This window comes from Ciconia boyciana, chromosome 1, assembly GCF_034638445.1.
Source record: "Ciconia boyciana chromosome 1, ASM3463844v1, whole genome shotgun sequence".
NCBI lineage: Eukaryota > Metazoa > Chordata > Aves > Ciconiiformes > Ciconiidae > Ciconia > Ciconia boyciana.
This window is the reverse complement of record NC_132934.1, coordinates 116,650,241-116,667,064: the sequence shown is the minus strand read 5'-3', so window position 1 is coordinate 116,667,064 and position 16,824 is coordinate 116,650,241. Positions and strand designations below refer to the sequence as shown.

Below are 16,824 nucleotides of genomic sequence, written 5' to 3'. Positions count from 1 at the left end.
TCTCTTCTCAGACAAAAGAGCTTAGGGAGGAAGAGGAAAGCACGAGCAACACTTTTATTTATGCAATTCAAACTGTTTTGTTTTGGCTGTTCACCCAGTCCAGTAGAAACCATTAGTAATTTTGGCTGACTTAGGTTCCAGTTCTACTCGGAAGTTCAGTTTCTGCCCTTTGGGTTATAGGCTTCTGACGGTATGTACAATGATGTTGCAGTGAAGTAACAAGTTTCTGCCTGTCAGCTAATTGTGATAAGTGTGTGATCTTAACTGCCCATCTGTATCGTGAGGTAAAACTTAAATATAGAGGTTTGAGCTAGCACGTTGCACTTAGCAATTGTGGCAAGCTAGGAAAGAACACTTAAGAGTCACTTAGTTTGGCTCTGGCAATGGGTGGTAACTTAGACGGGTTGCGTAATTTGATAGCGTTTGATTGTGTTGCCCATTCCCTTAGTCCTGTTCTTTGTACCTATATTTTGAACGCAAGTTTACCAGTAAATGTGCCTCTTAAAAATTCTCATTTTTCTACAGGAGCAAGTACATTTTTTGTATTGACCAAACATGTTTGCTGCTTTATTTTTATCCAGCTGTACTCTGAGCAGATATTACCAACTGAATAGGTGGGATTTGACAGTTATGTAGTATAGTAGATTTTCCCTGAGGAAATCAGTTCAAGCTGTATCCTGGAAGAATTACTTAGAATTCATGTACTGTTAGGTGTATATGTTGTGTTAAATTAATAGTACAGTGTAAGTAAATCACAAAAGGTAACTTGATAATGGTGCAAAACTTTGTTATGTTTTTAAGAAAACAAGTAAACATTTTTCAAAAAAACAAACCAAACCAAAAAACAAACCAAAACCACACATCCACCGTGGTTTATAAAGGTTTTGATCCTTGTCATGTTTTAATTTGGGGGATATGCATTTCCTTTTCTTTAAAAACTTGAGGGATAGTTTACTGGTTAATAAAAGTTAGAAAAAGAGATTTCTTCACAGTCTTGCTGCTGGAAGTAGAATAAAGTCAAGTTTCCTATTTTGTAATCTTATATTTGTATTGAGTAATGCAATACGTGCACTTAATCGTGTGTCTCAGGTTGGTAATAGTTAATCTGTACCACTGAAACAATTGATATCCCACTTAAGCGTGCCTAGATCACAAACAGAATAGATATTTTGTGGGCTGTTTCTTTAAAGTTAGAGCTGCAGCTTTCTTCTTTAGTATTTATCCATATTCAGTGAACAGTTGTATTTTTGATCTAGTATAGCTATCTTATGCTAATGGTAAGACTTCATTTTCCATGTTCTATTACAGTCTTTTGCTCCCTGTTCTTCCCCTCCCCAGGTCCTATAAATAGAGGTTAGCAGGATATCCTTCACAGTGGTTCTTCAGCAGTTACTGGAACTCATGAACCCCAGTTAGATTCCCTCTGTTGTATGGCAAAGCAGCAAGGAGACAACTACCAGTATCTGTGGTTGGAGGAAAGATTAACATAGTCTTTTGTGCGTTTTGGCACCTTTTGTCTCTTTAAGAATACAGTGAAAGCTGCTACCTGTTGTAGCTGCCTAAAATGATTCCCATATTCCAGTAGGTGCAATAGGCTGTATTTTTAAGTCAGTGCTGCCTCCCACATGTCCTGGGAGAGTGCTTAAGCAGCAGTTCAAATGCTATTTGGATGGGGTAGAAGGAGAGAAAGATAGGAGAGTGCTACTAGAGTTTTAGAGTGAATTTTTTTAAACTGTCAGACCCAGACTGAAATTATTGCAAAAGTAATGTGCAGCTCTTTTGGGATGGAAATTGCTTTGTTGCTTTTATGACTGGATCATAGTAGTTGAAGGGTCATCATCGCTGTGATCCTGAAAGAGCTGTGTCTGTTGCTTCTGGACTGAACTGTTTCCAGGAATATTGAAAGCTGTGGCATTCTAGTAGAGATTCTTGGTAAGAGAAGAAATGAGATGAACAGCTTTTCAGGAGACATGCTGGACTTAAGAGCACAGCACTGATCCTAAGAGGCAGATAAGTTTCAAAAACATTTGTGTAGAAAACAAAATTCTATTCTCTGGACTTTTATGATGTCATTTTCATATGAGGGTCTTTTGTAAAGATGTTTCTCCCCAGTGATTCAGAATTTGTGAATGGTCTTCCTGGGCCACAGAAATAGCTTAGTTCATCAAGTACTGTTTAGCTTCATTGCCTGGGGTTCATATCTGGTCAAATTTAAATCTCACTTTATTTTCCAAAGAATGTAGCCTGACAGCCATAAATTTTACGCTGAGCTCTTGCCTTCAGCAGCACCTAATACTTGGTATGCTTCACAGCTGATGGCAAAGAATTTAAAACTTACATTGATCCTCTCAGACATAGCTTAGCGACAGAAGTTTAATAGACATCATTATCTTTCTCCTTTTCTTAGTAGCTCAAGGAAGAATGGGGACCTGAAGAGGAAAGGAAGCAATGAGTTTTACAGGGGAAGGAAAATGTATGTGGCTAACAGGTTTTCCTTGGACCTGTGTGTATTTTTTAAAACATCTGACCTTTTAAAGATCTGATCATGCATTAATAGTAATGGTGTTTTGTTAACAGAATAGTATGGTGTCTGTGCTTGTTAGTCGTGTCTTCCATCATCCTTTTTTTTCTGTAGGCACATGAACAAATAACTACAATTATATGTCTATAAGTGACTTGTAGTTAGGCTGTATCGAGTGGTTTCTAAATGCATTAATAAAATACATTCCAAAAAATAATGAATGAATGTACAGAGTACTGACTGTGTCATATGTGTGTATGAAGCCTGCTTAGAGGAATGTTCTTGGACACATAAGACTTGATGAAATTGTTGAGGGCATGTTAGACTGCTCTGTGAAAATTGGAGAAGGGAAGATTGAATGAGAGTATTGTAACAATGGCCTGAGTGCTCGATACCCACTAATCACTAAACACTGTTTGTTTCAGGCTTCTATCTGTGCTGCTTCTTTTCTATGGGTTTTATTTAGTAAGTATATAAAAGGGAGCTGTACCTCTTTACTTGTAAATAAAGAGACCTTTTTATGGCAAAGAAACTTCAGCAAGAGAGCAAAGCCAGGGAAGTCAGTTCAAGTCTTAAAAGGTATTTTTACCTTCCTACTATGTTAGCTCATGCTTAAAACAGATAGATAGACTTAAGATCATACATCATGCTTGAGACACCCCAAAGGATATAAGCCTGATCTTTTCCCTTCTGTGCCAATGGGTAGGGTAAGTCTCACTGGATGACACTGCCTCACTTCTTCCCTAGTAGTTTCGGGTTTGGAAAGCGTATGAGCTGCCTTTTTTCTCTGACCGTGTGTCTTATGTTTTTCCCTTGGCACCCCTGTTCCTTCTCTCCTGGCATGCACACATCACTGTCTGGTTTTGCTTTTCTTGTAATGAATTCAGTAACAAAGTGAGGCTGATGGTATTCCTACATTTCAACTTGCTCGGTTCTGAAGACATGCTGTGCCCAGACATGCTGTCTTTTTAGGATTCTAAGGTAAGGCTGTGGGGAAATTTAAAAATAGTGATTCTCCCCTTTGCTTCAAAACCCCATAGTTCTCAGGTTTCTTTGTAAAATAGGCCCTCAAAGGGCATTAGTTGTAGAATGGCAAAAATTACTAATTTGCTGCTTGAAAGACTGAAAACTAAAGGCCATCATCCTATTCCTTCTCCCGTTGCCCACCCCTCCTAGTACACCTCACCCAGGGCTTATAAACTGGAGCAGGTTCTACAGTTTGAGTTGGAAGGCCGCCTTAGTTCACTCCTGCCACGTGTTTACTGTGGTACTTCTGTACTTTACATTGAATTTTAATTTGGTGGTGGTTACTAGCTTGCTCTTTAAATAACAGGGAATATGGTTAGTGTCCCATTTGCTATCTGCTATGGTTTAATGAGTGGCTCATCTTTGTTATTTAATTGCATTTATTAGCCTGAGAATGAGCAGGTGATTTTTATGCCTTTGAGGTTCTTGGCTTTATGGATATTTTTTCCTGTACTTCTGTACTGTTGTGAAAAGTATGCGGAAATACTCTTGAATCAATCTTTTGTATTGTGGCTTGAGTTTAATAGGCTCTGTAATACCTCCACTTTTTTGTAGTACATGGGTTGATACGGAGCAACAAAGAAATGATTCCTTTTAAAAACATTGTGTGTGCAGCTACAGTGCACAGACTTTGAAATATAAGGAGGGAGGTTCCAGAAATGTTTGGAAATTCTTAAATTGAAATTGTATCCTAAGCTAGAGCTTGTGTAAAACAAAAGTGTGGGTTTTTTCATACTACTTTCAACAGGTGCGACTATTATAACTGAAATAGGGAAGTTTTTCTTATGATCTTGCCTTAATGATTTTGATAACATTTTGTGGCTAAGCTTTCTACTAGTTTTTCTACTTTAGTTTTTCCTTGTGTGTGAAAGAATCCATGCAGACAGCAGGAGTGACTTCAACTACTGAAATTATAAAAACTGAATAAAGATACAAGTCTTGAATAGTCCTTGGATTAATTAGTTCTTACGTAAAAATAAAGTTTCACTTCATTTCTTTTCCCCTGCTGTCTCTCGCTTTACGGTACTTCCCCGTCCTAGTGAATGGGATACCCTGGGTAGTTTTAATTGCCAAATGAATGGATTGGGGGCAGTGGGCAGTAGAAATAGAGGCAGAGCTAAACTCCTGCTTTTTTCTTTAGCCAGTGGTGTCACTATATGGGGAAGGAAGGTAGGGAACAACTAGGAGCTGGTTTTTTTCTCCAGACATCCAGTTATGATTGGTAAAAGCAGCAAGTCATTTCTAGCAGGTCAAGCTTTAGAGGGCAGAGCATTCTGGGGACAGGCTCCTGTTGTGAGGAAGTACACTGGAAGCACTCTCAAGCTGCAAATTATTGTTGCTGTTGTTACATTAATCATATTTCTTTTAGTTTTTAAATAAAGTGTAAGGTTTTTTTGTCTAGGTTGTTTCTGGAGCTGATCATGGTGCCCTTTGAGGAATTAGATGTATTATTGAAAGGACGGTCCTCTCAAAACAGTTTTTTGGGAAAAAGTTTTTTTGGTTTGGGAAAAAAGATCCAAGTCTAATTGAACATATGCAAATGTAAAGTACACGGGCATCTTACTGAACAGTTTCCCCTTCTAACAGTGAAAATCCATGAGGAACTAGTAACGTTGTTAGGTTTACCTGTCTTTAAAACATGGTTTTGACACATGTAACTATGATACTGAAAATTAAATAAAAATCAGCTTTAAAATAGTTATTTGGTATTCTAAAATCTTATGAAAATTTAAAAAGGCAACAAAGTTTTGATGCGCTATTCTAAGAGATAGTGATGGGGGTGTGTGTGAAGAGAGGGCAGAATACATATATATCTCTATACGCACACACATATATATGCATATACATATATGTGTGTATATATCTGTATGTATATTTATATATAAAAATATTTGCATCTCAATTTGATGCATGTTTAAGCTGTAGTTCATCCTGAGCTGGTAATATCTGTGTGTACTGACCTCATTGCTTTTACTATGTTTTTGTTGCTGTTGCCCAGAGTGCTGTCTGTGACAGCAAAGGAACAATTTACAGTGATCTGCTCAATCCTGTTCTTCCAAAGCTGTTGTTTATTCCTGCCTTATTAGCCTAAATTTCAGCCTCTCATGTTCTTTAATTAATGACTTCTACAAGCTACCGTATTCTTTATTGCATCCTCCCTGGCTATGTCAGTGCATCTCGCCGATTTCCCTTTTTCCTGCCCTCTGGCAGTTTCTTTCTCCTTGGATTTTTTTTTTCTTTTTCCCCCGGTTATTCTTGGGATACTTTTTGAGACACTTCTTTCTATTTTTTGCTGCCACTTGTTTATTGTCACCTTCTGTCCTGCTATGAGTTCTCCCAGTTTCCTGGTTCTCTTCGGTTGTGTTCCTGAACTACGAACGCTGAAGTGCTGCTTTCACACTGGCTTCTTTGTTCTTGTTGTATGGGACTGGCTCCTTTTTCTGGAGGACCAGTTGCTTCTTGGTGTGTAAAGGAGAAGATATGGAGTGCCTGTCTTAATGTTGGCTCCTTTTTTCCTCCTCCATCTCATTTGTCTAGCCTTCTGGTGGTTTGTGGGTGTTGGGTTTTCGAAAATTTATATTTTTTTTGTCTTTGATTACCTCTTAAAACAGATTTTCAATAATAGCACTGACTTTATTAATCAAGAATCTTTGCACTTATTCTAAAGAAATATTATTTGAAATCAAAATCAAGCTTTTTTTAAAAAACAAGTCAACTCACAGACACCTCTCTCCTTCTGTCTTTTATCTGACAGGTTTTTTTTGTCCGTACTGTCATTTCTCAGGAAGCAGGGATGTTAGCTGTATGTCTTACAGCTTGAATGGCTTTAAAAATTAAACATTCTGGCACTAGAACTTGCCTTTTATGGAGATTAGTAATGAAAAGTCATGGTCTTGACTTGATGTTGGTGTTGGAAAAGGTATCTGGCTACCACTGTCTTGAAGGACAATTTTTCTTCTTTCATATCTCCTGGAATAGGGATTGAATTCAGAAAGTAAATACCTTCTTGCTTACTCTTTGTATTTTATTGGTGTAAGGCTTTCATTTTGTGTTGCTGAAAGTCTGGTTGTCACTTTACTTGCCTTTAAATACTTGGCCAAATTTTTTTATCTTCTGCATTGTTTTTTTCCTTAACTGATACAGTGGATAAATCTGTGTAAGTTGGTCACTTCACAAGTATCTTGGAACTTTAAATTAATAGAAAAATAAGAGATAAATTTTTAAATGACATCTTAATTTCCATTATACTCTCAAATGAAGATACTTTTATTCTCTTATTTTGCTTTGTGGCAAATAATTAATTACATTTTTGGCTAGTATTCAAGAGGTCTATTTTTTCTTTATTGTGAAAAGCAAAATCAAATTATGTAATGCAAAACCATTTTTTCTATGATTTGTGGGGACTATTTCAAGGTAAAAATGATTATGTGTGTGTAGGAAATGTTGAAGATCTCCATGGTTTTTTGCACTACACAGATCATGACAATATAATGATTCTACCTTTAGTAAGCCACAGCTTAAATAGGAAGTTAAGTTTATGGGAAGAATAGAAAATAATACTTAATGAAGCAGAGCACCTAACCATGAGCTGTGATGTAGAAGGAAGAATTAAAAAGTAGTACTGGGATGTTCTGCTTGGAAGATGGGAAGGAAGATTGGAGAAGAGAGAATGGTCCTGACAAGCCAGTGTGGATTATGCTTCCAGGTCTAATGACTATAGAACGGAAGTGTGCACGGTATGCTGTAAAAACATAGCGTTGCATACGGTGTAGTTTTTGCAACTGGTTATTTTATGATGTGAAATTACAACAGCAGCTTATGGAGTATATAGAATTCACTGTAGATCCAAAGTAGGCAGAGTGGTCTGGAAAGTGGTGAAATGTGCATTAGATTTTGGTGTCTTCTGGTGTGTGTGCATGCATGCTTATGAGTGACAGACTGTGGGACTGTTATTTAAAAGCAAACCTCCCCAAATCCCTTATTTCCCTATTCTCTTAAAATGCTCCACAGGAAGCAAAGTACAATCAGAATGTCATGCTATTCAGGTGGTGCTGGGGTCCTGAGGAAAATGTATTCCTCTTCCCTCAGCTTCTTGTGTTCAGCCCTTCACGGACGTTTCATCAGCTCTGATAGTTCTGTGTGCAAGTTTTAGTTTCTCGTGGTTTCTGAAATGTGAAGCTAATACTTGTTTTCAGAGTTATGGTCAATACTGGAAGACAGAGCAGTGTCTTTTCTGAATGCCTAGGTTCAAGACTTTTTGAAAGTGTTTTGCAATATATTTCCTCACACATGAGGTATAAGTCATGGTGATGCTATTTGTGAAAATGAAGTTTGGGGAAGAATGCTTAGAGTCACACTTCCTGATTTGAAGAGCTGAACATCCTACCTGTATCCTATATGTTTTGAATATAGACTATGCTTTCTGTGAATTCAGAGTGGGTTTTTTTTTTTTTAAAAAGACTATTTAAATCTAGCACTGCAGAATCCCTTTTTGTCCTTAATGGTCTTAACAGAATAGCACTCTTCTTAACTTCTTATATGATTAAAACTCTTTGAAATAGTGTGCCTGGGCTGTGTTTATAGAAAGGAGATCAGAATTATTCTGTAAGTCGGGTTCACAGAATACCTCAAACTGTCATCCATAAAGACTAGTGACTTCTGAAAACTCTGTCGTTGAACTTTTCCACTGGGTGACATTGGTATGGAGAATAGTGCAGAGTATTCTCCAAAACAGTTGGTGCAGTTAATTTTAATAATAATAATATGGTATGGTCATAGCAAACAACATGGTAAACATCTCCGTTTAAAGACATTTGCAATGCCTGTATATAGCGGGATAATTTGAAAATTTAGTATTGATTTGATTGCCTTGATGGATGAAAGTTGTCATACTTCTATGCACATTATTTTAAGATTATAGGATTATGTCAGTCTAGCTATCTGTAGAGCTGTCCTAATATTTCTATTTGGTAAGCAAATACTCAGGCTAATTTAAATCAAGCCACAGTTATTTCTGTTTTATATTGTTTTTGTAAAATAGCAAGTTCCCATACCATGAGTTAGCAGTACCTGTACCATAAGTTAGCAGATACTAATTTTTAGACACAAATGGAACTATGACAGCAGCATTATCAAAATCTGGTAAATTAGTGAATATGGGTTAGTTCACAAGGAAGATAGCTTTGAACATTGCCTAGAAAGATCTGCCTGTTAGTCCCTTTGTTTCAAGGGCCAGCCAGCATTGTGGTGATACATAGTGTGGAATGTCAGTAATCAATCAGTTCTCTGAAATGTTGTCTTTTTGTTAACTGCTTAAACTTCAGAATACATTTTTAATATTTGTTTTCTCTGTTTAGCTCTTTTCGCTGATGGAGATGAAACCTCCTATTTCTCGAGCAAAAATGATTCTCATCACAAAAGCTGCCATTAAAGCTATTAAGGTAAAGTACAATAGAACAAACATGCAACTGTAACAGTAGCAATGTTTTATTATTTTACTTTTAAGTAAATGCATGTCTGGATTTCCCAGTCTTCGCTTCATGGATGTTTTATTCTAGTTGGCGTTAAGAATGTTATCTAGAAACAAGTGGGTGGTGAATATCATCTCTTGGTTTTAGACTAGTAGCATAATGCCAGCTTGATTTTTTTGAATCATTGCTTTTTAATGCTACGCCCTCTAGGGTGTTGTGATTTCTATGTCACAAAATTTTAAATGTTGCAGGATGCAACTGCACCTTAGCATATGACAACATAGCAGACTTGCTTAGAAAGTAAATCCAGAAGGCTGTCACTAATACTCTAGAAGCAATATGTCTTTTGTGTACACACTGACACACTTCTGACAGAAAGGATGGCTTGTTTCTGTCTGTTCCCCCCATGAAATCTTTTTCTCTGTGCTTGATTAACTTAGCTTGATAACATACTTGTTTTTAGAATGTGACTACGATATTTTGTAGTCTTTCCTAGATGGTAGTAAGCACAAAGAGTTAAAATACTTCTAAAATTATGTGCCACTGTTGAGTAGATGATAAATTAATTTATATATTTATTTTCCAGCTCTACAAGCATGTTGTCCAGATTGTAGAGAAGTTTATCAAAAAGGTAAAAAATAAAAAATAATCTACTGATAAAGATGTTGTCTGCATCCATTACTAGATATTATTAATAATGCTAGTAAATAACCAAAAAGGCTTCTGTTGCTCAGGGATTGAGGGAGGAAATTCTGTTTTGTTAGGATTTTGTACATTTTGGTATCTCTTTGTCTGTATAATCTCCTTATTTTAGTTTTCTGTACTACATTAAGAAGGGGAGAAAAGAAAAAATTGTTAAATTCCCCCTTCCTGCTCTACCCAGCAACTGGGGAGGAAACTGGAGGTACTGAACTTCAAATTAATTTTCACTGGCTAAGATAATACATATTTTCAGAAAGTACAGTTTGCATGCTTGTACATACAGTAGGCATGTAGAACAACAGGCTAGAATGTAATACTCACTAAAACCAAACTATCATGCTGCCTAAAGAAGTTCCTCTGAGTGAACAGGAAAAATACTCTTTCATTCAAAGTCCTTCAGAGACCTCCAAAGAGAAAGACTTTGCATTAAATCCTGGAGAATAGAGTTGGTAGAAGTAGTTCAGTGCATTGAGTGTGAGGTAGCTTGATAGAGGAGTTGTGACAATCTGTATTGTAATGTAGTAGACCTGTTGTTGCTGTCACATGTTGTCAAGCTAAAGGTACTTTAAAAGCAGTGATTGAGAAGAAAAAGGCTGCTTCAAGCTATCCAGGTATACTTACTCTGTCCCAAATGTGAAAGCATATTTTTCTCCTTTCTTTTCCATTTCTATAAACAAACAAAAGTAAAGCACTAAGAGAATTATACATAAAACAAATTAACATTTTTTTTTCTACCCAAGTATACTAAGTATAGATTTCGTGTAAGGATCTAAGGTGAATGCATGTTACCTTGTTAGTATCACTGCATAATGGAAAATTATTTTTATGTTTTCAGTGCAAACCGGAGTACAAAGTCCCTGGATTGTATGTTATTGACTCTATTGTTCGTCAGTCTCGTCACCAGTTTGGAACGGACAAAGATGTTTTTGGGCCAAGATTCTCTAAAAATATTACTGCCACATTCCAGTATTTGTATCTCTGTCCGTCTGAAGACAAGGTACAACTGTAATTCCCCAAGTGTTGTTGTGAATTGATAACAGTGCTACTTCAGTGTTTCCACTTATGTGAAAGCTAATTTGGTGATTCTCTATGTCCATGGTAGTAAATGTTGTTATATGAAAGGTAAAACATGCTGAGAATGATTATCAAAGGTGATAGTTAAATGAAAGTTCTAGTTAAAATATTTATTTTGCCTAACTTAATCAGTTTTGTTTTGCGTATGCAGACACTTCAACAGTGTGTGTGACTATGCCAAAACTTTTCTTCTTGAGGCTCCTTCAGGAGCACTGAGGAAGGTAGTGTCTCCGACAAAAACAAAGTGTTATAGGAGAAGCCCTGGTATTGTAGGCAGTGATGGCCGTGTTCCCAAATATTTTCTAAGGAAATCATCATGTTGATTTCTTCAGTGTTTACAAATCCCATACTTGAGAATTTCATTGCTGTTCTCCATTGTCAGAACTGGTTTAAGTCCTTGGTTTTCTTAGTTTTGCTGTACTTGCTGGTAGAACAGAGGCTCAGAAAGTATCCTGAATTCATGATGGTCTGGGTTGCTACCAACAGAAGATGGCTTTTATACCCCCTGTCAGAACAATTTCAAAAGACTGCCAAGATAAGTGTGTTTTAGAAGTTGCCAACTGGTTTCCAGAAAATCACCTACTCGCTCTTTTTCTTAACTGTAGTACTGTAAGAGCAAAATACTCTTTTTCTAACTGACTTTTCCCCTAACTTTCTAACTAAGCTTTTGAAAGGCTTTGATGCTTTATAGTTTTCTAATGTAGAACATTTAGACCTTTAGGCCTTGAATCTGGTATTCTGGAGCTTCTGGGTTAATACCGTGGTGAAATAGAGCAGTCCCTTCTTTTTGTCTTTGTGGTTACCATTTTGTGCATCTAAATGAATTAGACTATCCGTCTCCTTCATGGAACTACCTAATATCTCACTGCTAAAATAATTAAGATGCTTTCCACTAGGGGAATAATACTATTTATAACATGCTTGCTTTAATGAATTTCCAGTACCTAAACAAAAAACCTGATCTGCAGATACACAACAACTATGGTTGATACCCAAAGAGGATGATACTACTTTTTTTTTTTTTTTAAACAGTCTTTCTGTAAGATTAATATGTGACTGAAAACAAGCGTATTAAATTTATTTGTTTTTTGGCCTTCATATTACTTTCAGATCTTCTGGAGAGATAGAATACCCAAAGCCAAAAAAAATGCTGCTGTTTTAACTGTTTTTATTAAGACCAAAATCTTATTTAAAAATAGCCATTTCAGGTTTCTCTCTAACTGATCTTATCATAGGAAACAGTTTGTGAAATTCTTTAATCGTTTAGCTTATGAAAGTATAGGTGGATTTGCATGGGTGTATGTAACTGAGTCACAGGAAGGCATTTTATTGTTGAAACAAGAAGGAACAGAATGGATTCATTCTTAGCAGCTACAGTAGAAGTAAAAAGTACTTAAAACATATATGTGTGCAAGTCAGAAGTATACAAAAAGGACAGGTATGTCAATATAACCTGTATTCTGACTTTTACCTGCTTGCATGTTCCAACTGAAGCAGCACATGTAGTCAGGTATTGTTGTTTAATACTGAGCTAAAGAAGGAAAGACTAATTTCCAGCTTGTTCCTGAAAGCTTCATTGTTCTTAATGTTAAAAAAAGAAATGAGCTTAAAATAACAGTTGGCAATCAGAGGTTCTAATTTAATCTTTCTGCAGTGATCAGTTAGAATGTTTTCCACTTGCTTTCCTGATCTTTCGAATAATGATGGAAATGGTTGTCGGGTGTCAACATAGAATTGATTGGGTTAGTAGAAAAAAATTCAAGCAAACAATCTTCTATCTAACTTTAAAGCTTTGTTCTAGTGTTTTATGGTCTAATTGCCCCTCTCTTCATTAGGGTTTTCCAGCTCATCTGCATTTTCTATGGGTTTTTTTGTCGCATTTGTTGTCTGTTTCACTCCTTTATGACCATCTGTGAAGAAATGATGGGATGGTGGGATTGATGTGACTTCCTCTGTTGTATATCATACCTGTATTTTCTGACTGGCTAGAACAGTTTTAGAAAAATGGCACAAGTTGATTTTTATTAAAGCAGATAGTAAAACAAGTTGGCAGTTTTTATCTTTGCCATGTAAAAGGTCTCGCTGACCTATGTGACAACGTAGGGGTTGTTAAATAGGTGTGCCTGATTATGTTGAACTCCTATACTGTTCAAACCTTTCGTCTCAGCATACAGAGGATAAATTTGGAGTTTGTGAATTAGGAAAGTTGTATTTAGCGTTGGTGCTTGCTTTTGTTTCAACAGAGTAAAATAGTGCGTGTCCTGAACCTTTGGCAGAAAAACGGAGTATTTAAAATTGAAATAATTCAACCTCTTCTGGATATGGCAGCAGGAACTAGTGCCACTGCACCAATGACAGAAAATGCTACTAATAATGAAGGTATGAATGATATTTTAACTTCTTCTTTCTAAAAGGGCGAATAATAGCTTGTTTGCTTTCACATTAAAGCGCCTACTATTAGTTTCAACAGTAGCATACTAATAAATTCAACTTTGTTGTCACAATTATGTGGAGCAGCCGAACTCATTCTAAATAAACGCTGATACTATACTTCAGAAATTATCAGAATGTGAACACTTGGAAAATATCTGAAATTTCTATCATGTGTATGCATATATACATACATATGTGCACACTTTACTTACAGATTACTTCAGTGTGCCCTCTTAAAAAAAAAAATCTTTAATTTTTTTTCTTTTGGTCTGAAATATTTTTCCGTTGTTTCTCAGTTTTATAATTCTGATGTCATTTTTTAAATGTTAGAAACTGGATAAGTAAAGCATGATCTTACATGTTAAGAGCTTCATCTTTCTTTGAATCAACTTAGTATCTGAAAGCAACAGCTGTCAGTCTCTTTCAGTATGCAGCCCTGAAACATTTGAAATGGTGTTTCAAATCCAAATTCTTGAACAGTAAATTTATGCCTGGCAGTAGGCTTTTTACATGGGCCACTAGTTGAAAACCACTGACCTAGAGAGTAAAGTAATGACGACCTGCCCACAGTATTTTCACTGACCTATTTTATGCTGCATAAAAAGCTGGTAGTGAGGTTACCGAATTCTGGATGAGAATACGCATATGACAATTCTCTCTTTCTCTGGACGGCCTTCTTTTTGAGTTTGCACTCTATATTTCAGACTTAGCTTTGGTAACCTCCTTATTTATTGCACTCATGTAGGACTGGCAAAAAATGTAATGGAGTGAGTGAGGTGTGGTGACAGACAACAAAATAATGATGCACAATAGTGTAAGTTAAATTGTCTCCAGTGATGTTTAGGAAAGCATATCGTATTGACGTGTTTTATAAACATGGCAAGGCAGGGGGAGTGAATGTCTTAGCATCTGAGCTTGGGTGCAGACTGGTGGCTATACAGTTTCATTCTGATATGACAGGTGAGTGGCACTATTTTTCCATCTTTGTCTCATCACTAGCAGGTAGCAGGTTGGGTGCCTTCTGCATAGACTTTCATGTACAGAATTACTGATTTCAGTGAGATTATTCCACCAGAGGGGATAATTTGGCCCTGAAATAAATATGCTAATGAATAATAATAAATATATTAATGCATTATGTGAAATAGAATCTGTTTAGCTCATAATGCTACAAAGTCTGTTTAGCCAAAAAAAAAGAGAGAGAGAGAAATGCAAATTTTCTCCCTTGAGCAAGCAAATATCCTTCTGAATATATACAGGAAATAATTTGGGAGTTAATTTGTATTTAAAAACAATCACGTATCTTTTTGTGGTATCTTTATGTAGCATCTGACTTCTGGGAGAATGTTATTCAACATGTTTGTCTCTGCTTGCTGCATGTCAACGGTGCAGTTATTTAAACTGCAAACAGATGAATGGCTTTAAAGAAGTTGGTATTGTGAAGCAAACGTATTTGCTTAGTGTCTCAGACTAAAAATATTTCTATCTGTGGGCTTTTTTTAACTGTCTCTCCTTGTACAGTTTTATAGTAGTCCATTAAAATATATTTGCTGAAGAATAGTTACTTGCTCACAGCAGGTGGGGATTGATGGTATTGCTGCTAATTTACTTTGTACTGGCAAAATGTTTATTTTTAAAAAAGGCATTATAATCTAAAGCAAAGAGAATAGGAAAGCTGCATGTGTAGACAAAGCTAATAGCATGTCTTAAAATGTGATCTCAGTTTTAGTAAAGCTCAGAGGAAATGGGAGTCTTTTCCTGGAAGAATTAGTAAAAACTATTTTTATGGTAGGAGGATTTATGTATCAGATGCAGGTTTGGCTTATGCCTATGCAAAAGTGGCATGTGAACAAACCTTATCAAAGAAAAAGAGTTGCCTGTGAAAGAATTTTTAAAAACCAGACATTTAAGCAAAAGTTGAGTTACTGCTAGAAAATAGAAAATAGTAAGAGAAACTCAGTTGCTCTTAAAATGAACCATTAGATGATTGATTTGAAATATTAATCCAAAAGAATGAGCCCAGAACTTTGTAACCAGAACTAACATTTTAAGTGTATTGATATGCATTGCTTAACACTGTTTGACTAATAGTTTTTCTTTTAGCTTTTCTAAAATTGTATAATCACAAACATGGAGTTGTGATCTAAAATACCATGCTGGAATAGCTTTCAGATGGGCCATTTTTGTTTGTTTTCTTTCTTTGTGTATATAATGCGCAGATGTGAGCAACGAATGGAGCAGTTAAAGGCGAAATGAATAGAATACGCAATTGGAGTAGTTTAGATAGGACTTTTTGAGTTAAATAGTGTATTGCAGATAGACACTTGTTTTGAGGAGGTAGATGTATGCACTGAAGAGTAAGATGAATGTTTTGGAGTAATACGGCGCTTTCTCAATTCCTATGAAACTCTCAGGTTCGCCGCCCCCTCCAGCAAAGGTTCCTTCGGAGCCCCCTCAAGTTACTGCTAACTCAGTACCTACTGTGCCACAGTTGCCCAGTTCTGATGCCTTTGCAGCTGTAGCTCAGTTGTTTCAAACAACACAAGGACAACAGGTAACCTGTTTATATTCGGTTCCCTTCTAACTTCAGTTTTTATGTTAAATGAGGGGGGGAAATGATGGAAAGTAATATCCTTGATTTGAAGCAAAACAAAAAGCCTCCCTAAGGTCTTCAGTGGAAAATTTGTAAGAGTTAAAGTCAGTATTTGAATGATCTATGACCCTTCTATCCAGTAGTTATGGTGTTTGAGGAAAATTCAGTTCTATATTCCTAAATAATTAGTTCTGAATTGATGCAGTTACAAAGTTTCAAGAAGAGGCGAAATATATCAAACAAAATGTTGTTTTATTGTTCAGTCCACTTAAATGTTTGCAGTGTTGAAAGGCTTGAATACGGAAATCTTGGGATCTGCTGAATTTTGCCACTGAAGTATTTAAAAAGTGACTTTTGGTCTTGCTGAAAGTTCTCCATAGTTCAGTCAGATTGTTGTTGGTGTTCATCCTGTGCCATAGTCTGGTTTGATTTAAAATTTATATCCTACAACTCTTTCGGTAGTATGTGTTTATATAAGAATATATACTTAATACTATCTATGTTTTTGTAGCTTCAGCAAATTCTTCAGACTTTTCAACAGCCTCAAAAACCCCAGTCACCGGTCATAGATAACACTGTGATGGCTCAGGTTCAAGCTATTACTGCTCAGTTGAAAACTACAGCAGCACAACCACCAGAACAGAAAGCTGCTTTCCCACCACCTGAGCAAAAAACATCATTTGACAAAGTAAGTCTTCATTTGTTCTTTGTGTTTAACTTTTTCAGTTCAGCAGAAGACTGTTTGATGGATGCCTCAATGTCCTCCATTTGTTAGGAGAAAAATGATGCAAATTTTGTTCCTTCTCTTTCTGTTTGGAGGTCAGCTTCGTGTTTTTATAGCCTTTGCATTTTCTGAAGCTGACTAAAACTGGTTTTGGACTGTTTCTGATTCTATATTAGAATGTAGATTTGTTTGTTTGTTTGTTTGTGATTCTAACCTTGTCTTTAATTCCAGCACTATTAGATACGTAGTAAGACTTCGATAATAAGGATATTTTGGCTGC

The 16,824-nt window shown here is 36.3% G+C and overlaps 1 protein-coding gene across 4 annotated transcripts in view; it reads left to right on the top strand.

Moving 5' to 3' along the window:
- Nucleotides 1-16,824, top strand: part of SCAF4 (SR-related CTD associated factor 4) — a 47,805-nt gene that overhangs the window by 2,927 nt on the left and 28,054 nt on the right. For all 4 annotated transcript variants that reach the window (XM_072845198.1, XM_072845217.1, XM_072845187.1 and 1 more), the window contains exons 2-7: nucleotides 8,905-8,988; nucleotides 9,605-9,649; nucleotides 10,556-10,717; nucleotides 13,038-13,173; nucleotides 15,642-15,781; nucleotides 16,332-16,508. In XM_072845198.1, coding sequence (XP_072701299.1) covers nucleotides 8,905-8,988; nucleotides 9,605-9,649; nucleotides 10,556-10,717; nucleotides 13,038-13,173; nucleotides 15,642-15,781; nucleotides 16,332-16,508 — 744 coding nt within the window. The remainder of the gene's footprint in view (nucleotides 1-8,904; nucleotides 8,989-9,604; nucleotides 9,650-10,555; nucleotides 10,718-13,037; nucleotides 13,174-15,641; nucleotides 15,782-16,331; nucleotides 16,509-16,824) is intronic.